Source organism: Choloepus didactylus, chromosome 2, assembly GCF_015220235.1.
Source record: "Choloepus didactylus isolate mChoDid1 chromosome 2, mChoDid1.pri, whole genome shotgun sequence".
NCBI classification, from domain to species: Eukaryota; Metazoa; Chordata; class Mammalia; order Pilosa; family Megalonychidae; genus Choloepus; species Choloepus didactylus.
In genome coordinates, this window is record NC_051308.1 from 142,057,739 (window position 1) to 142,079,647 (window position 21,909).

Below are 21,909 nucleotides of genomic sequence, written 5' to 3' on the forward strand. Positions count from 1 at the left end.
AGAGGGAAGGCTTTCAGTCTCTCACCATTGAGTACTGTGCTGGCTGTGGGTTTTTCATAGATGCTCTTTATCATATTGAGGAAGTTTCCTTCAATTCCTACCTTTTGAAGTGTTTTTATCAAAAAGGGATGTTGGATTTTGTTGATAGCTTTTTGGCATCTATTGAGATGATCATTTATTTTCCCTTTTGATTTGTTAATGTGTTGTAATACATTGAGTGATTTTCTTATGTTGAACCATCCTTGCATGCCTGGAATGAACCCCACTTGGTCATGGTGTATGATTTGCTTAATGTGTTTTTGGATTTGATTTGCAAGTATTTTGTTGAGGATTTTTGCATCTATATTCATTAGGGAGATAGGCTTGCAGTTTTCCTTTTTTGTAGCATCTTTGCCTGGTTTTGGCATTAGATTGATGTTAGCTTCATAAAATGAGTTAGGTAGTGTTCCATTTTCCTGGATGTTTTGAAAGAGTTTGCATAAGATTGGTGTCAGTTCTTTTTGGAAAGTTTGGTAGAATTCCCCTGTGAAGCCATCTGGCCCTGGGCATTTATTTGTGGGAAGCTTTTTGATGACTGATTGGATCTCTTTGCTTGTGATGGGTTGGTTGAGGTCTTCTGTTTCTTCTGTGGTCAGTCTAGGTTGTTCATATGTTTCCAGGAAATTGTCCATTTGCTCTACATTATCCAGTTTGTTGCCATACAGTTGTTCATAGTATCCTTTTATGATTTTTTAAATTTCTTCAGGATCCGCAGTAATGTCACCTTTCTCATTCATTATTTTGTTTATATGGGTCTTCTCTCTTTTTGATTTTGTCAGTCTAGCTAGGGGCTTGTCAATCTTGTTGATCTTCTCAAAGAACCAACTTTTGGTGTTATTTATCCTATTGTTTTTTTGTTCTCTATGTCATTTATTTCTGCTTTAATCCTTGTTATTTCTTTTCTTCTACTTGGCTTAGGATTGGTTTGCTGTTCATTTTCTGGCTTCTTTAGTTGATCAATTAGTTCTTTGATTTTGGCTCTTTCTTCCTTTTTAATATATGCATTTTGTGTTATAAATTTCCCCCTCAGTACTGCTTTTGCTGCATCACATAGGTTTTGGTATGTTGTGTTCTCATTTTTCTCTATATATTTAGCAATTTCTCCTTTAGCCCACTGATTGTTTAGGAGTGTGTTGTTTAACCTCCAGGTATTTGTGAATTTTCTAAGTCTCTGATGGTTATTGACTTCTAATTGTATTCCACTATGGTCAGAGAATGTACTTTGATTAATTTCAATCTTTTTAAATTTATTGAGCCTTGTTTTATGTCCCAGCATATGATCTATTCTGGAGAAAGTTCCATGAGCACTAGAAAAGTATGTGTATCCTAGTGATTTGGGATGTAATGTTCTATATATGTCTGTTAAATCCAATTCATTTATCAGATTGTTTAGGTTTTCAATTTCCTTATTGGTCTTCTGTCTGGTTGATCTATCTATAGGAGAGAGTGATGTGTTGAAGTCTCCCACAGTTATTGTGGAAACAAAAATTGCTTCCTTTCGTTTTGCCAGTGTTTGTCTCATGTATTTTGTGGCATCTTGATTGGGTGCATAAACATTTATGATTGTTACTTCTTCTTGTTGAATTGCCCCTTTTATTAGTATGTAGTGGCCTTCTTTGTCTCTCAAAACATCCCTGCATTTAAAGTCTATTTTATCTGAGATTAATATTGCTACACCTGCTTTCTTTCAGCTGTAGCTTGCAGGAAATATTTTTTTTCCATCCTTTCACTTTCAATTTCTTTGCGTTCCTGTGTCTAAGATGAGTGTCTTGTATGCAACAAATTGATGGTTCATTTTTTTTGATCCATTCTGTGAATCTGTATCTTTTAATTGGGGAGTTTAATCCATTTACATTCAACGTTATAACCGTGAAGGCATTTCTTGAATCAGCCATCTTCTCCTTTGGTTTATGTTTGTCATATATATTTTTCACTCTCTCTATTAATACCCTTTAATGTACCCATATTGAATCTCTTTAGTACTGAACCTTTCTCCATGTCTCTCTCTCTTTTCTTTGTTTCTCTGTCTGTAGGGCTCCCTTTAGTATCTGAAGTAGGGCAGGTCTCTTGTTAGCAAATTCTCTCAGCATTTGTTTGTCTGTGAAAAATTTAAGCTCTCCCTCAAATTTGAAGGAGAGCTTTGCTGGATAAAGTATTCTTGGTTGGAAACTTTTCTCATTCAGAATTTTAAATATGTCATGCCACTGCCTTCTCGCCTCCATGGTGGCTGCTGAGTAGTCACTACTTAGTCTTATGCTGTTTCCTTTGTATGTGGTGAGTTGCTTTTCTCTTGCTGCTTTCAGAACTTGCTCCTTCTCTTCCTTATTTGACAGTGTGATCAGAATATGTCTCGGAGTGGTTTTATTTGGATTTATTCTATTTGGAGTTTGCTAGGCATTTGTGGTTTGTGTATTTATGGTGTTTAGACGTTTTGGGAAGTTTTCCCCAACAATTTCTTTGAATACTCTTCCTAGACCTTTACCCTTTTCTTCCCCTTCTGGAACACCAATGAGTCTTATGTTTGGACATTTTATATTATCTATCATATCCCTGAGGTCCATTTTGATTTTTTCAATTTTTTTCCCCATTCTTTCTTTTGTGCTTTCATTTTCTGTTCTGTCATCTTCCAGGTCACTGATTCATTTTTCAACTTCCTCTAGTCTTGTACTATGAGTATCCAGAATCTTTTAAATTTGTTTAACAGTTTCTTTAATTTCCATAAGATCATCTATTTTTTTTTATTTAGTCTTGCAATGTCTTCTTTATGCTCTTCTAGGGTCTTCTTTATGTCCTTTATATCCTGTGCCATGCTCTTCTTCATGTCCTTCATATCCCATGCCATGGTCTCATCGTTCATCTTTAGTTCTTTGATTAGTTGCTCTAGGTACTGTGTCTCCTTTGATCTTTTGATTTGGGTGCTTGGGCTTGGGTTATCCATATTGTCTGGTTTTTTCATATGTTTTAAAATTTTCTGTTGTTTTGGCCTCTTGGCATTTGCTTAACTTGATAGGGTTCTTTTAGGATTTGTAGACCAATTGAAATCCTTATCTCTAATTTGTCAGATCTACAGCTTCGTGGAGTACACTTTCTCTAACTAACCAGCAGGTGGCGTCCACGAGCCACCTGTTCCCCTCAAGCCAGTTCTCCCCTGCTTTGCCTTTGTGGTGAGTTGGGGAGTGCGTCTTGTGGGGTCCAATTCGTGTACCAAGCTTGCGTGTGTAGTTGGTATTGCCCGCCCTGTATATGGGTCATGTGTCTGGGCAGTCAGGGATGGGGGGCGGCTCTAACAATCAAATCTCCCTGGTGTTCCTGGAGATTTAAAGCTGCCGCAATAGTCTAATCCTTCGATTCAGTCCTGCCACAGTTTGTCTCTGCCACTGACCCACAAGTCCTTGGTATGGCCCCTGAGACTTGTGAGTGGGTCCCTCTTCCAGGCCATGTGCCCCCTGGTACTCTGTTGAGGGATGACTGTGCTATGTCACAGGTGAGTGCCATCCCCCCAGGGCGGTTCTGGGCTACAGGGCTGTGTAGGGAGGCTCCCAGTCTGCTGAGCAGATGCCCCCCTTTTCTTGGGAAGTTGTGGTGTTTAGTGAAGTTTCTCAGCCACTGGATTATTGCCTTTTGTCTCAGAGCTCTCTTAGTTCTGCTCTTGTCTTGACCTGCCCAAATTGCAAGTCTTTGAGGCTTTCTATATTGGGCTTCTTAGAGTAATTGTTTTAGAAAAAAAAAAAAAAGGGCCCTCCTCACAGATCTAATGGGTTATTAAAATGCTAGCAATTAGGGCCATTAAGGAAAGGTCCAGGGGGCAGAGAGATCAGTTTTTCTTTGGGATTTGCATATGAGCCTCAGGGCCTGAGCTCTGCCCTTTCCCTTTCTATGTTCACCAGAACTCCAAAAAGCCTCCGCTTTTCTTTTTGGGCTTTTCTTGCTGTTTTTTGCTAGCCCTATCTCCTCTCTACTGGGCTGGCTGCTCTCAGATTCTCTGGTGTCTGGTCTCAGTCTATCTGTGGTTGGAGTTTGGATCAGTAGAATGAGTTTCTGATAAGAGACGCCACTGCAGTTCTCCCTCCTCGTTCCCAGTGCTGATGGCCCCTCCTCCTACAGGACTGAGCCTGGCAGGGAGGGGTGCGGGTCCCCTGGCCACAAAAACTTACAGATTTTACTGATGTCAGCAGTTCCACGTTTTCATGAGTGTTGTATGAAGTATGCCCAAAGTCAAATTGCTCTGAGGTGTCCGGTCCACACAGTTCCTGGCTTTCTACCTACTTTCCTGGAGGAGTAACTAAAACGTACACCTCACCAATCCACCATCTTGTCCCGCCCCCCTCTATAATCTTAATTATCAGGAGTAGTTTCTGTTATCATTGGGTATTTATTATCTTAATTTGCCAGGACTGTTCAGACAAATACCTAACACTGATTGGATTAACAACAGGAATTTATTGGATCACAGTTTTGGAGGCCAGAAGTACAATATCAAGGTGTCAGCAAGGCCTTGCTTTCTCCTCAAAGTCTGTAGTGTTCTGTTGCTGGCCTGCTGTAACCTTTTTGGTTCCTTGGCTTGCATTTCTGCCTCCCATCCCATGGCAATCACTCCCTTTGCTTGTGTCTGCTCTTCCAGTTTCCACTGACCTCTGGCTTCTCCCTTTGGCCTTCTCTTTATAGGGCTTCCGGTAATATGGATTAAGGCTCACCCTGATTTGGTTGGGCTTCACCTAAATTGGATCTTAGAAGATCTTATGCACAAATGAGTCCACACTTTAGCTGATAATATATCTTCAAATGGTACCATTTACAAATGGGTTCACACCCATAGGATGGGGATTAAGATTAAAACATGCTTTTTGTTGGGTACAGAATTCAATCTATACCACAGGTATATTTCCTTCCACTGTTTGCTAGTTCACTTTACCCCATATGTTAAGTATACTCTTTCTCCCTCTCTTTCACTCTTTTACTCTTGGTGGATGCATGCTATGCACATCCACATACAGTTGCTGTATCTCTCCACGTGTGCATACATGCACAGTTGTCTAAAACTCTTTGGGAGGATGTATTTTATAATTCATCATATGTATATACTATATACTACAATTTAATGGTTCTGTAATTACTAGAGACTGTGTTTTGTTTTTGACTTTTTACAATTATACATAATGTTGCAGTCAATATATTTGTACATGACTATTTTTCTGCATTTTATATTATTTTCTTGATATTGAGTCCTAGAAATGGAAGTACTGGATCAAAGTTTATGAGCTTTTTAACCTTTACATACTGTCCAGTTGCTTGTCAGACAAGTTGTACCAGCTTAACTAGCCAGTGTGTTGAGAGTGCCTATGTCACTGAATCCTCGTCTGTGTTAAGTAATATCATTTTAACAGTTGCTAATTTGTTACATGAAAATGATATTTCAATTCTTTGCTTACTGGCAAGACAGTATTTTTCTCCTTATGCTTATTGGTCATTTATGGATCTAATTTTGTAGCTTGTCTGTTCATGTCTTGTGTCCCATTTTAAACTGGAGTGAAAGAATTTATTTTTAAAATGATATAGATACTTGTGGATATTTTAAAAAAGATATATGTAGAATAACAAAATTTTTGTATAGTTAAAACTTACCAGTCTTTTATTTTTTAAACTGATTTTTGAATTATTACATTTAGAAAGTCTTTTCCTAGTCATTGGTTAGAGAAATATTCATCGGTATTTTCTTTGCTATTAATTGGTTTGATTTTCTCTTTTAATTTACATCCTTAATCAAACAGATATTTATTTTAATATATTCATGTTAAGTGATGTGTGCCAGTTTTTTTTTTCCTTTCAAATAACATGTTTTCTCAGCTTTGTTTGTTGAATAATTCTTCTCTTTATACAGATATAGGATGCTTCTTTCCTTTCCCCTATGATCTTTGACATATACTGAAAGTTTATCTATTTATCTCTAGGTTTTGTTTTAGGGCTGTATGAGAGTTTGAAGCTGTATGTACCCCAGAAAAACATGTTCGTAAATCTAATTCCTCTGGGTGTGAACCTATTGTCAGTAGGACCCTTTGATAAGGTGACTTCAGTTAAGATGTGTCCCACCTCAACCAGCATGGGTCTTAATCCAATTCCTGAGGTCCTTTGTAAATGGAATGAAGAGAGAGAGAGAGAGAGTGCCCTGGAGGCAAGAAGCTGCAATCAGTGGAACCCAGAAGAGAAAGGAGAGACCAGCAGATGCTGCCATGTGCCTTGCATGTGACAGAAGATCCCAGGATCGCTGGTAGCCAGTCTTCAGGAAGACTATGTTCCTATACCACTCCATCCCCTCACCTTTATTAGTTCTTGTCAAAAATTACATGCTTATACATTATGAGTCCCAAAGCACTGGTTTGTCATTACATTTTATGCATTTGTCTTTTAGATGCTTTAGGAAGTAAAAAGTGGAGTCTCAAACCACAATATGATAGTACTGGCATTTATATATACCCATGTCATTACCCTCACTGGAGAGCTTTATTTCTTCATGCAGCTTCAATCTATTGTCTACTGCCCTTTCCTTTCTACCTGCATAACTCCCTTTAGAATCTCTTGTGGCAGCAAATTCAGGTATTTCCTTCTAGTTATTCTAATACACTAGAAACTAAAAAGGAATATCTGTATAATACATAAGAATAACCTCCAGAATGACCTCTCGAATCTATTTGAAATCTCTTAGCCACATTTTTTGTTTCATTTATTTTCCCCCTTTTGGTAAAGAAGACTTTCTCAATCTTGTGATGCCAGGGCCAGGCTCATCCTGGCAGTCATGTCTCACACTGCCAGGGAGACTTACACCCCTGGGAGTTATGTCCCATGTAGAGGGGAGGGTAGTGCAGAATTGGCTGAGAGAGAGACCACATCTAAGCAACAAAAGAGGTTCTTTGGGGGTGACCTTAGGCACAATTATGAATAGGCTTACCTTTTCCTTTGCAGGAATAAGTTTCATAAGGCAAGCCCCAAGATTGAGGGCCTGACTCAGTAAATTGGGTGTTCCTAATGCTTGTTAGAATACCAGGAATTCCCTAGGTGGGAAATTTAATGTTTCCACATTTTTCCCCAGTCCTTCAATGGGACTTTCCCTATACATATTTTCAGCCCAAAATATTCTGGGATGTATCAGGGTATTATGTTAACCTGTACAGAATAACAAAATCTCATTCCCTATTCTAGATTCCATGTAATTGTGTGTTGTTTAAATAAACTGACCATACAGGTTAAACTAGATAGTGTTCTTCAGAGAATATAAATTTTGTTCCAAATAAACATCTCTTAAATATCAGTTAAAACTCAGAAATAGATGTGACTGCTGTCAGAGCTTACAATCTATGAACCTTTACAATAAGCCTTATTGAACATTCTGTACTCCTGCATCATTGATGGCCCAATCTTTGCTCATGTGCTATCCCTTGATAACCTATGCTCTCAAATTCAATTATCAGCATTGCTCATTATAGTTAGTTTATATTAGTGAGGACTTACAATATTGTCCTTCATTTCTGGCTGATTTCACTCAACATAATGTCCTCAAGTTTCATTCACCTAATTGCATGCCTCACAACTTCATTCCTTCTTGCAGCTGCTCAGTAACTCTGTTTGTGTGTACACCATAGTTCACCCTTCTGTTCATCAGTCCGATGTACCCTTAGGCCACCTCTATTCATTGCACGTCGTGAATACTGCTGCCATAAACACTAGTGGCAGCACTTACTGTTATTGGATCTTCCTTGTACATGACACGTGGCTTCTTGCAAATTTCAGAATTCTTTCAGAATTCTTTATCTTGACATTCAGTAGTTTGATTATAAATATGCCATCATGTGAGTCTATTTGGGTTTATTCTCTTTGGTGTTCATTGAGCATCTTAGATGTGTAATACTCATGTCTTTTGTTAAATTTGGGGAAGTTTTCAGCCATAATTTCCTTGAGTATTCTCTCTGTCCCTTTCTGCCTTTCTTCTCCTTCTGGGACTTCCACAATGCATATATTGGTGTGCTTGATGATATCCCACAGGTTCCTCAGGCTCTGCTCACTTTTCTTTCATTCTTTCTTCTTTTGCTCCTCAAGATGGAATGATTCCAATAGTTTTATCTTCAGTTCACAGATTTCTTTCTTCTGCTGGCTTCAATCTGCTGCTGAACCCCTCTAGGGAATTTCAAATTTCTGATACTATGGTCTTTAGCTCTGTTTGTTCCTTTTCATAATTTCCATCTCTCTGTTGACATTCTTTGTGTTCATCTATAGTTTTTATGATTTTCTTTAGTTTCTTTGTCATGTTTCCATTAGCTATTTGAACTATTCAGGACCATTTTTAAAAAGGCTTTGATATTTTCAGGTCTGATTCTCCTCTGATGGGTTCTAATGGCTTTAATCTTCATCTTTGCCTGGGTCATCATTTCCAGTTTTTTTTTTTAATGTTTTGAAACCTTTGTCCAAACCTGGACATTTGGATGTTTTAATGTGTCACTGCTAAAATTTAGACTCTGCAGGGTCTGGTCCTTAAGCTTGTATCCGGTTAATTTTAGGAACAAGTTTTCCTTGAATGCCAGGAGCTAAAAAAAAAAAAAAAGGAAAATGCCCTTCCTGGTCTTGCAGATTGACCTGCACACATGCTCTCCTTTATGGCTTATTCATCCATGGGTCATATGAGAATAGCTTCAGGGCCAAAGTGTTGGGGGGCCTTCCCTGATCTTTTCTGAGCATGCACCTAGTCTGGGGCATGCATCTGGACTGGGGCATATGCATATGTGTAGCCCTAGGAATTCCCCCATTGTACCCTGTTACAAATGTTCCCTCTTCCCTAGGAAACAGTTTTCCCTCAGCCCTCAGACTGCACAGGCCATCAATCTCTGCTCCAGGCAGTACTGCTCTCCCACAGCATTCTGTAGGGAGCTCTGTGTGGTGCCTTTTAACACACAGAGCAAGTTCTAGGATGAGTCCCCTCAGGCCACCACCAAGCAGATTGGACCAGACATACATGCTCCCTGGATGTGTACAAGGGCCACTCTGCTCCCTCTGGAAGTGGGACCAGGAATTCACACTGGGAGCACGGGTGGGCTCTGATGGGGGAAGGTCCACCCAGTGCCCACAAGATCCTATTGTTTTTTTTTTTAAATGCAGTTTTATTGAGGTATATTCACACGCTGTACAAACCATCTGAAGTATAGAATCACTGGTTCACAGTATCATCACATAGTTGTGCATACAACCCCATGATCATTTTTAGAACATTTTCTTTACTCCAGAAAAGAAATAAAAATAAAAAACTCAAATCCTCCCATACCCCATATGTGCTCCTATTATTGACCTATAGTATTGGTTTGGTACGTTTGTCACTGTTGATGAAAGAGTATTAAAATATTACTTTAGCTATAGTCCATAGTTTGCAATAGGTACGTTTCCCCCCATATATTCCTCTATTATTAACTCCTTGTAAAACTGTTGTTTAGTTTGCTAATGCTGCCAGGATGCAAAACACCAGAAATGGATTGGCTTTTATAAAGGGGGTTTATTTGGTTACACAATTACAGTCTTAAGGCCATAAAGTGTCCAAGGTAATCAGCAATCAGATACCTTCACTGGAGGATGGCCAATGGTGTCTGGAAAACCTCTGTTAGCTGGGAAGGCATGTGGCTGGCGTCTGCTCCAAAATTCTGGTTTCAAAATGGCTTTCTCCCAGGACATTCCTCTCTAGGCTGTAGTTCCTCAAAAATGTCACTCTTAGTTGCTCTTGGGACCTTTGTCCTCTCTTAGCTTCTCTGGAGCAAGAGTCTGCTTTCAATGGCCATCTTCAAACTGTCTCTCATCTGCAGCTCCTGTGCATTCTTCAAAGTGTCCCTCTTGGCTGTAGCTCCTCTTCAAAAAGTCACTCTCAGTTGCACTGAGTTCCTTCTGCTTGTCAGCTGGTTTTTATGGCTCCACTGATCAAGGCCCACCCTGAATGGGTGTGGCCCACACTTCCATGGAAATGTCTCATCAGAGTTATCACCTAGAGTTGGTTGGGGGTGCATTTCCATGCAAACAAACTAATCCAAACATTCCAACTTAATCCGCACTAATATGTCTGCCCCCACAAGATTGCATCAAAGAATATGGCTTTTTCTGGGGGACATAATACATTCAAACCAGCACAACTGTTGTACATTTCTTCTAGTTCATGAAAGAACTTTTTTATACTTGTGCAGTTAATCATGGACGTTGTCTACCACAAGATTCACTGTGTTAACATTCCCATGTTTTAACCTACAACTTTCCTTCAGGTGACATACATGACTCTAAACTTTCCCTTTTACCACATTCACACACCATTCAGCACTGTTGATTATTCTCACAATAATGTGCTACTATTACCTCTGTCCATTTCCAGATGTTTAAGTTCAACTTAGTTAAACATTCTGAACATATTAAGCAACGTCATTCTATATCCTGGTAGCCTATAGTCTATATTTATGTCTATGAGTTTTACGTATTATAATTAGTTAATATCAGTGAGATCATACATTATTTGTCCTTTTGTGTCTGACTTATTCATGGAACATAATGTCCTCAAGGTTCATCCATGTTGTTGCCTGCTTCAGGAATTCATTCTTTCTTATTGCTGAAAAATATTCCACATTTTATTTGTCCATTCATCTGATAATGGACACTTGGGTTTTTCCATCTTTTGGCAACTGTGCATAATGCTGCTATTAACGTCAGTGTGCAAATGTCTGTTTGCATCCTGCTTTCAGATCTTCTGGGTATATCCCAAGTAGTGGGATTGCTGGGTCTTAAGGCAAATCTACACTTAGCTTCCTGAGGAACTATGAAATTGTCCTTCACAGCAGCTCTGCCATTTTACATTCTCACCAGCAGTGAATCAGTGTTCCAATTTCTCCACATCCTCTTCAACACTTGTAGCTTCCTGTTTGTTTAATAGAGGCCATTCTAATAGGTGTGAGATGATATCTCTCATTGTGGTTTTGATTTGCATTTCCCTCATAGCTAGTGAAGCTGAACATCTTTTCATGTGCTTTTTAGCTATCTGTGTTTCCTCTTTGGAAAAATGTCTGTTCATGTCTTTCACCCATTTTTAAGATGGTTTGTCTTTTTATTGTTGAGTTGTATGATTTCTTTATATATTCTGGTTATCAAACCCTTATCAGATATGTGGTGTTCAAGTATTTTTTTCCCTTTGAGCACTAAAGTATTCACATTTGAGGAGTCCCCATTTGTCTATTTTTTCTTTCGTTGCTTGTGCTTTGGGTGCAAAGTCTAAGAAACTACCACCTATTGTAGATTTTGGAGAGGTTTCCTTACATTTTCTTCTAGGAGTTTTATGGTACTGGGTCTTATATTGAGGTCTTTGACCATTTTGAGTTAATTTTTCTATAGGGAGCGAATTAGGGGTCCTCTTTCATTCTTTAGGTAGGATATCCAGTTTTCCCAACACTGTTTATTGAAGAGACTGGTCTGTCCCAGTTGAGTGGACTTGGGAGCTTTGTCAAAAATCAATTGACCATAGATCTGAGGGTCTGTTTCTGAACTCTTGATTCAATTCCATCGATCAATAGGTCTATCTTTATGCCAGTACCATGCTTTTTTGATCATTGTGGCTTTATGGTATGCTTTCAAGTCAGGAAGTGTGATACCTCCCACTTCATTCTTCTTTTTCAAGGTGTTTTAGCTGTTTGAGGCCCCTTACCATTTCAAATAAAATTGATAATTAGCTTTTCCATTTCTGCAAAGTAGTCTGTTGGAATTTTGATTGGTCTTGCATTGAATCTGTAGAACAATTTGGGTAGCATTGACATCGTAACAACATTTAGGCTTCCAATCCATGAATATGGAATGTCTTTCCATTTGCTCAGCTCTTCTTGATTTCTTTTAGCAATGTTTTGTAGTTTTCTGTATACAAGTCCTTTATATCCTTGGTTAAGTTTATTCCTTGATATTGGATTCTTTTAGTTGCTATTGTAAATGGTTTTTTTTTTTCTTGATTACCTCCTTTGATAGCTCATTACTGGTGTATATGTACTGATTTTAAGAAGTCTTTTTCTATTTTTGGTGCTCATTTTGTTACTGTAGTCCTTTAACTGTTTTCTGGAGCCCCAAGAAAGAGGTTTCTGCTCATTCTTGTTGGTTGTTTTAGTTTTATTTTGTACTTTACAGAAAAGTTTTATTTTTTTTATTGAATAGGATTCATATTTTACATGTAAGATTAATCCTCTTCCTTTTTGCATTGTTTTTTTACTTTTTCCTATTGTTTTCTGAGTTGTTGCTGTCATACAGAAACACTATTTAGAAAATTTTTTGTTTTAATCAATTCACATTACTGAATTATTTATCAAGAGGTGATCTGGCGATATAAAGATGTCAGTTGTTCAATGAAATAGCATATTTAGATATACAATTATAGTGTCTGCAGAACAATAATTTTGTTTACTTTCTATTAATTGTTCTTCTTGTTTAAGCTTCTTATATTGGCCAGAACTTTAAAATCAAAGTTGAATAATAATGGCAGCAGTAGGCATGCTGGTTTTTATTCTTGCTTTTAAATGAACTGTTTCTAATATATTGTCATGAGTTATAATGTTGATTGTTGGTTTGATCCCTGCATTCTTTGTGTGTGTGTGTGTGTGTGTTCCAATACAATTTTATTTATGGACACTGAAATTTTAATTTTATGCACTTTTCAAGTAATGAAATATTATTCTTTAGATCTTCCCCCCACCCATTAAAACATTCTTAAAACATGGGCTATATGAAAACTGTCAGTAGGTTGGATTTTGCCCACAGACTGTAGTTTGCCAATCCGTATCTTAGACAACAATTTCCTACTAGGCATTCCCAGACTTGTCCACTTAAAATCTCACTTAACTATTCGCCCCTCTTTCTTCTGCATTATCAATATCTCCCCCTCTCTACTGGATCTCTCCATCAGCCCCCAAACATGATGTTATTTCTTCCATGTTAATAACAAAACAAAACAAACCCCTCTCCTCCCTCCAACTGATACCCTATTCTCTTTAATAACAGAAAACCTCTTTCTTAAAATAATTTTTTATTGTAGAATATAACATATATACATAAAAGTGGTAACTTTCCAAGTGAAATTTAACAAGTTGTTAGAGAACAAATTTCAAAGAATATTGTAGGCTACAGTTCCACAGTTTCAGTTATTTCCTTGTTATGAAATATAACATATATACAAAAAAGGTAGTATCTTTCAAAGTATGCTTTAACAAGTAGTTATATGGGAAATTTCCGAAGTTGTTATGAGTTATAGTACCATAGTTTCGGTTATTCCCTTATTATGAAATATAACATATATACAAAAAGATGATAGCTTTCAAATTACAATTTAACAAGTAACTATAGAACAAATTCCAAAGGATGCTATGTGTTACAGTTTCACCATTTTAATTCTTTTCTTCTAGCTATTCTAATACCCCAGCAACTAAGCAAAAGCAAATTATATAAAGATTCAGTATTCATAATCCTTTGATAAATTCCACCATGTCTGTTGCTACCCCTTCCTGTAGGTTAATCACTTTTCCAATCTTCAGGGATATCTGGGCAGTGACTACCCTAAGTTGTTCATGTTAAAAAGGGGTGTTAATGTCCATGATTAACTATACAAATATTAGGAATCTCTCTCACAAACTAGAGCAAATGTGTGACACTATAACTAGAAGTTAATAATAGGCATATAGGAAAAAATGCATACCTATTGCAAACTGTATACTACAGTTAGTAGTATTTTAACATTCTTTCATCAACAGTAACAAATGTACTATACCAAAACTATGAGTCAGTAACGGAGGGGTGGTGGTTAGGGGTATGGGAGGATTTGAGTTTCCTTTTTTTGTCTTTATTTCTTTTCTGGAGTAATGAAAATGTTCTAAAAATTGAAAAAAAAATTAATTGTGGTGATGGATGCACAGCTGTATGATGGTGCCATGGGCAATTGATTGTATACTTTGGATCTTTGGATAGTTGTATGGTATGTGAACAATCTCAATAAAATATATATGGGGTGTCAACTTTCTGAGAAAAGGGGATGTATCTAGTGATGTTCTTTGAAGAGGCTATTGCCTCTGGGTTTTGGGACTTAGCTGGCATAGGAGTTCTTTGGAGAATTTAAATTTCTAAGGAATAAACTTAGTAAGTGAAACCTTTATAGAGTTTCAAAAGGGATCTGTGTATTCCTTTAAGGTTTTTGGGACTACTGTTGACTTGGGCTTATCATATTGTGGTCATTTGGCATATCTAGATGAGGCTTGCATAGGAGTAATCTCCAGATTGCCTCTTGACTCTATCTGAATTCTCTTAGCCACTGACACCTTATTTTGTTGCTTTTCTTTTCCCCCTTTTGGTCAAAAAGGCATTCTCAATCCCTTGATCCCAGGGCCAGGCTCATTCATGGAATCTGTGTCCCACATTGCCAGGAAGACTCATTCATCTGGGGGGTCGGGGGTCGTGTGATGAATTTATTTGCAGAGGTAGGCTTAGAGAAAGAAAGTCCACATTTGAGCAACAAAAGAGGTTCTCTGGAGGTTACTTCTAGGCATAATTATAGGTGGACTTAGCCTTCCCTTTACAACCATAAGTTTCACCCAAGTAAGCCTCAAGATTGAGGGCTTGACTTATAAAGTAGGGAGTTTCTAAGTTCACATAGTATATGTTATGTCCTTGATAATCCATCCATACTCACAATATCATCACTTAGTTATATAATCCTCTTCACTTCCCAAAACATCTCACAGCTCTTGTCAGCCCTTAATTATTTGTCCCTAGTATTTGTGTAGTACTAGTATGGTATTCCTATTAATTGTAGCCCCTAGTATACAATATGTAGATTTTCCCCATATACCCTTCTGTTGTCAACTGTCTGTGCTAGTGTCATACTTTAGAAGTATATCATGCAAGCCCCCATCTATATATGTGGGAAACATGCCCTTAAACAACCCCTTTCAATCTCATTTGCCTTCTATACGGCTCTTATAATCCCATTAATAAACAACCATCATCCCTATCCATTACCATACTTTTGAATTCACTATTATTAACATATCGGAACATATTAGCTTATCATTTCCCTTAACTAGCTACTGTCTATCACTAGGTTGCCAATATTCTATATTATAAGACATTGATTATACATTGTTCAGAGATCATAGAAGTCATAACATACAATATCTTTCCTTTTGTGTCTGACTTATTTCCCTCAGAATTAGATCTTCAAGGTTCATCCATGTTGCCACATGTTTCAGGACCTTGTTGCTTTTTATTGCTGCATAGTATTCCATTGTATGTATATACCACATTTTGTTTACCCACTCATCTCTTGAAGGACACTTGGATTGTTTCCATCTCTTGGCAATTGTGAACAGTGTTGCTGTGTACATTGGTGTACTAATGTCTGTTCATGTCACTGCTTTCAAATCTTCTGGGAAGTGGAATTGCCAGATTGTAGGGTAATTCGCTACCTAGTTTTCTGAGAAACCGCCAAACTATCTTCCACAGTGGCTGTACCATTATACATTCCCACCAGCAAAGAATGAGTTCCAATTTCTCCACATCCTCTCCAGCATTTATTGTTTCCTGTTTGTTTAATGGCAGCCATTCTTATGGATGTGAGATGGTATCTTGTTGTGGTTTTGATTTGCATTTCCCTAATAGCTGGTGAAGATGAACATTTTTTCATGTGTTTTTTAGCCATTTGTATTTCCTCTTCAGAGAAATACCTTTTCATATCTTTTGCCCATTTTATAATTGGACTACTGTTGTTGAGTTGTAGGATTTCTGTATATATGCAGGATATCAGATATATGGTTTCCAAATATTTTCTCCCATTGGGTTGGCTGCCTCTTCACCTTTTTGACAAAGTTTTTTGAGGTACAGAAGCTTTTGATTTTGAGGAGTTCTCATTTATCTATTTTTTCTTTCATTAATTGGGTGTAAGGTCTAAGAAGCGACCTCCTAATACTAGATCTTGAATGTTTCCCTACATTACCTTCTAGGAGTTTTATGGTACTGTCTCTTATATTGAGTCTTTGATCCACTTTGAGTTAATTTTTGTGTCCGCTGTGAGGCAGGCATCCTCTTTGGTATGGATATTCAGTTCTCCCAGCCCCATTTGTTGAAGAGACTGTTCTGTACAGTTAAGTGGGTTTGGGGGCCTTATGAAAAATAAGTTGACTGTTTATCTGGGGGTCTATTTCTGAACTCTCAATTCAAGTCCATTGATCAATGTCTTATCTTTATGCCAGTACCATGCAGAAAACCCCTTGAAAGAGTTGTTTATGCTTACTCTTTCTAATTTCTCTTCCTATTCTCTTTTAAACTTCCTCCAATAATGTTTTTACTCCACCATTCCTATGAAACTGTCCTTATTAAGGTCCCCAATGGCTTCCATTTTGCAAATCTAGTAAATTCTCAGTCCTCGTCTCATTTGCCCTAACAGCAAGTGAGATTTGGCCAGTTGAGCATTCCATATTGTTTGAAACATTTTCTTCTCTTAGCTTCCAGGACATTCTACCATTTTGGTTTTCCTCCTACTTCACTGACTTTTCCTTCTTAATATCCTTTGCTGAGTCTTTCTCATTCTGTATGGTTCAATTCTTAGACCTCTTTTCTTTCCTATCTTCACTTCCTTACTTTCCTTGTGATTTTATTCAGCCCAGTGGTTTTAAATACAATCTGTACACTGACAACTTCTCTATTTATATCTACAGCCTGGAACTCTTTCCTGAGCTCCAGGCTCATATATCTAATTACCTACTACTTGGATATCTAATAGGCACCTGATACTTCATCTGTCTAAAATTAACCTCCTGATCTTCCCCTCAAACCTGATCCTACTGTAATCTTGTGTATCTCAGTTAATGGTGACTCCATTCTTCTGGTTAGAATTTTGGGTGATTTTTCAGTTGCGAGTGATGGAAGGAAGAGTCAGAAATCGGAGTCCATTTCTGCTATCATCAGCACTATGCCCTTTCCTTCCTTAAGTTCAGGGTAGTTGTATAAAACCAGCTGGCTGGCTGCTGCTTCTCTGCAGGTCTGAATATTTATAAGTGCAGTGAAGTTCAGTACCATCGTGCTCTGCATCTACCAAGCTTGCCAAGGATCCCTGCATTCTTGGACATATATTAAAAGTATTCTTGTATTAATAGTTTGGAAAGAATTAAAAAAATGAAACATCAAATTTTAGTAAATTCAGATTGTTTTTAAAACCATGGGTTTTAAAAATCTTGCTACAACTTTCTACTTTTACTATATCACCTATGAAGTTTTTGCTTTTAAATTTTCTTGTGGTTTTCTTTCCTTCTTCCCTGTCTTCCTCCCTCCCTCATTCCCTTCCTTCCTTCCTTCCTGTAATCAGTTATTGCAGACACATTTGAGACCTTCTTATCTCCCTCCTTCAAAGGTAGCTACTATCTTTCATTTAGTCTTTATAATTCTTGTGCATGTCTTAAACTTTTACTACATAGTCATATAACCAGACACATTAAATAGTATATTGCAGGCTTTTAAATTTTCTATGACTTGTATAATGCTGTATGCTTGGTTAACATTATGTTTTGCATATTTATCCATGATGGTAGATGTAACTTGAGTTCCTGCGTTTTAACTGCAGAGTCATATTCAACTCTGTGAATATCACACAATTTATTATTTGCTTCACTAGTTTATGAACAGTGCTGTTGGAAATTTCAGTAAGATGTGATGTTAGAGTCTTGAGACAGAAATTATTCTGAATGCTGGAACCCTCAGTTGTTGCTGTTAGGATTTCAAATTGGTTAGATGAAGGCCATCACATTATGGAGAGAAATCTTTATTTAAGGTCAATTGATTGTAGATGCTAATCCCTTCCATGACATACTTCCACAGTAACAAGTAGGCCTTGATTTGATTAAACAGCTGAGTACCATAACTTAGACAAGTTGACACATAAAATTAACCATCACAACATATTAATCAAAATTTACTAATTACATATTGTACAGGCCATTCTTTTTTTGGGGAGGGTGGAGGGGCATCTTTGTGGATCACAGTATTGCCTTCCAGTACCATTGTATTCTTATCTTGTTTTTGCTTTATCTGTCTTTTGTGCCATGTTGTTTAGCCCATAAACGTTTATGGCTGTTGTTCCAGTTTGCTAATTCTGCTGTTATGCAAAATACCTGAAATAGATTGGCTTTTATAAAGGGGGTTTATTTGGTTACAAATTTATAGTATGAAGGCCATGAAAATGTCCAAACTAAGACACCAACATGAGTATACCCTCACCAAAGGAAGGCCAGTAGCGTCCGGAAAACTCTGTCAGCTGGGAAGGCACATGGCTGGCATCTGCTGATCCTGGGTTGTGTACCAGCTCCTTTCTCAGCTCCTTTGCATTCTTCAAAATATTGCTCTTGGGAGTTTTGTTCTCTCTTAGCATCTTTGGAGCAAACACTGGGCTAGCATCTCCAGAGTGTCAGCAAAAGTCTGCTTTCAGTGGCCACCTCCAAAATGTCTCTCTGAGCTGCTCTGTAAAATGTTACTCTCAGCTGGTCTGAGGTCCTTCTGTTTGTGAGCTCTTTTATAAGACTCCAGTGATTAAATCAAGACCCACCCTGAGTGGGCGGAATCCATAGCTCCATGGAAGTAATTTAATCAAACGTGTCATCCACAGTTGATTGAGTCACATCTCCATGGAAACTGTCAATCAAAGGAGTCCAACCTAATCAACACTAATATATCTGCCCCCACAAGATGGCATTAAAGAACATGGTGTTTTGGGGAACATAATACATCCAAACTGGCACAGCTATTATATCTTCATTTTGGATTTTATCTTTTATTCAGTTATATTCTTTGTGCCATTTAGTGTTGTGCCTACTTTATCTGATAATAATAGTATGGCTGCTTTCATTTTTTTTGTTTTGTTATACTTTTGTCCTACCTTTTATTCTTATTCAGTCAGTTGTTTTTTAAATATCTCTTGCAAGAGGTATATAATTAGAATTTTTTCTTTTAAATTCTGTTCAAAAGTAGAATATTTTCATATATTTTCTCTGCCCTTGCATGTCTGAGAATATTTTGTTGCTTTCGCCTTGAGAGACAGTCTGTCAAAGAAAATCATGTACACAGTAAACCGTGCATCCACTACACACACTCTCTCATATAAAGCCTAATGTTTATTGAACTCTTAATATATGCCAGGGAAGTACTCTCTTTCTCTCTCTCTCTCTCTCTCTCTCTCTCTCTCTCTCTATATATATATATATATATATATATATATATATTTATATATTTATATATTTATATATTTATATATTTATATATATATATGTCCTCAAAAAGGAGAGACAAGGTAGGTATTATTCTCATTATTCTCATTCCCACTTTACAGATAGGGAATGGAAACATCTCGAAGTGAGTTGATCCCACTAAGGCTCACTATCTAGTTGTAGGTAGTGGGTCCTGGGTTCAGATCTAGGCAGTCTTGCCCCAGAGCCCATGCTCTTAACCGTTGTGCTCTGCTGTCCCCAGGCATAACCACAGGTCACTATATATCTTTCCAGAACTTTTCCCTTGACATGCAAATATTTACATATTTCTTCTTACACCAGATTGGGATTATACTATACATAATATTCTGAGGTTTCCTTTCTGCGAACAGAATTCCCAAGTCATGTCCTTTCTACCCTCAGGTTTCTGTGTTGCTGTTTTGTTTCTGGTAGAGACTGAGGCTGGCCTGATTTCTATGCCTTGTAATTAATGGATTATGATTATTATTTTGGCCTAAATATTTATAGTATCTTTTTTGTTTTGTTTTGTTCTTGAAATACAAATATTTTGCCAGGAAAGATTTGAGTATAAATATTTTGTTTTTCCTGAAATATGATGACTTCTTTAGTTAAGTAGACTAAGGCCCATTTTTATCTCTAATGAATGTTTTCATTTTACTTTTGATTCTTATTAGTTTCAGGTGTTCTGACTTCTTTTTCAGGCATCTGTGTTGCTCGTAGTTTGGTGTCTACTATTTTCTGTTTTTACGCCTGAGTTCTAACTATTTTCTCCTTTGACTTTTTTTTTTGTGTAATGAATTCTCAGAATTCTCCTCAAGTTTATCCTGTACCCAGTGTTCCATCTCCAATGTGCATTTCAGTTTTGCTTTTGCACTTTTGGGTTTTCTGAAGTCTTTTCTCATCTTACTCTGTTTTTTCTTCTTAATTAAAATGATCTCTCCTTATGACCCTCTGTTCTTATTTCATAGAATCAAGAAAATATGGCTTTTTATTGAAACTCTAGCAGTTATTTTCTTCAATATTCTGTTTCCCATAGCAATGAACCTTTTTCAAAGTAATGTTATCCTCTGAGTCTGCCGAGAAATCATGAGCTTCTCTTATGCTGTAAATGTTTTTCAGAGGTTCTTGGTTGTATTTCTTCCATTTGTTTGTCCTAAAATGAGGAGAATTCTGCCCAGCTTCGAGGTTTGACAGAAGATAGAAGTATATAATTCTCTTGGACTGAATGCTATCTTCTTGATGACTCCTGGTATAGATGAAGGGCTGGTTAAAGTCTGCAGTTCAATTTCTGGTGTCTAGCAGGAATTCCTGTAGTGTAGCTCTGGTCCAATGTGGGATCTTTTCTCACACCACTATCGATTTACAGGAGTATAAGAACGATAATTTGTTCTAGTGATTCTATGGCTGTTTTTGTCTATGACCAGATGTATCAAATAAACAATTTCCTTCCTATGGCAAATGATTTGCTTCTTGGATTCTTCCCATCTCCAGTCTATCTACAGTGTTGACTTTATTACTACCATGTCATGTGTCCCTGCCCATCTACCTCCAGCCTTGTTGTATTCTATGATTTGCAGGTGCCAAATATATATGCGTGAAATGAAGTGGTTATGTGGACTAGAGGAGGGTGGGACTGACATAAAGTAGTTGGTTTTCTAGTAGGCAGATGCTAACAGGCAGATGAACTGTGTGGGAGGAAGAAGATTTTATGGGGTGACAGCTGTGTTTTTTAATGCCGATGTATCTGGGATATAGATAAAGGAATATTTCACCAATTCCAAAGTTTTACTGTTGGTAAATGGTAGAGCTGAGATTCAAACCCAGGTCAGCCTTTGCACATCACATTCTTTTTTTTTTTTAAAAATACATATTTGAGAACATGGTTAGCTGAAAATGGAAAGTAAGTAATTATCTAAAATTACTGCCAGATGATACGAAACTTTTATGTTTTGTTTTAATTACCTTTGAAAATAATGTGCTTTTTATCCTCTTTTTGAGATGGCAGTTCCTGGATTTACCCTTAGCGTCTTCATACTTCTTTTGCACATTAGTTCTGTGGCTAATTATCCCAATGGAAAAGTAACAGAGTCATGCCATGGAATGATTCCTGAACATGGTCATATTCCACAGTCTCATCCTGTTCACAACATTTCGGTAAATCAGATGACATTCCGACCGGGAAGTCAGCTCAAAGGTACTATGTTGGAATTAACTAATGACATTTGTAGTTTCACTCCTTTACTCTTCATTGAATCTTTATTTTTATTATTTGGACTATTTCATTTAAATGTCACCTGTTTTTTATAGGATACCATTATCTTATACTTCCTATTTTTGTGTTCAAGTTCTACAGATGACAGTATTACTTAAATAGTATGCCAATTCCCCATTCAGAACAGGTTTTAAAATATGTTTTTGTCATTATTTGGTATATCTTTATCAACAGTACTATTAACATAATGGAAAAGGAAAACAAGGCTTATTTTATCTGGTTTAAATATAATAAACTCTTGTCCTTTTCAATATGGGGTAATATCCTGTGTTTCCCTGATTATTATGGTAGGATATAGAT

The 21,909-nt window shown here is 37.3% G+C and overlaps 1 protein-coding gene across 3 annotated transcripts in view; it reads left to right on the top strand.

Moving 5' to 3' along the window:
* The window catches only part of FRRS1 (ferric chelate reductase 1), an 82,309-nt gene that overhangs the window by 15,129 nt on the left and 45,271 nt on the right, over positions 1-21,909 (top strand). For all 3 annotated transcript variants that reach the window (XM_037826560.1, XM_037826562.1, XM_037826561.1), the window contains exon 2: positions 21,336-21,531. In XM_037826560.1, coding sequence (XP_037682488.1) covers positions 21,336-21,531 — 196 coding nt within the window. The remainder of the gene's footprint in view (positions 1-21,335; positions 21,532-21,909) is intronic.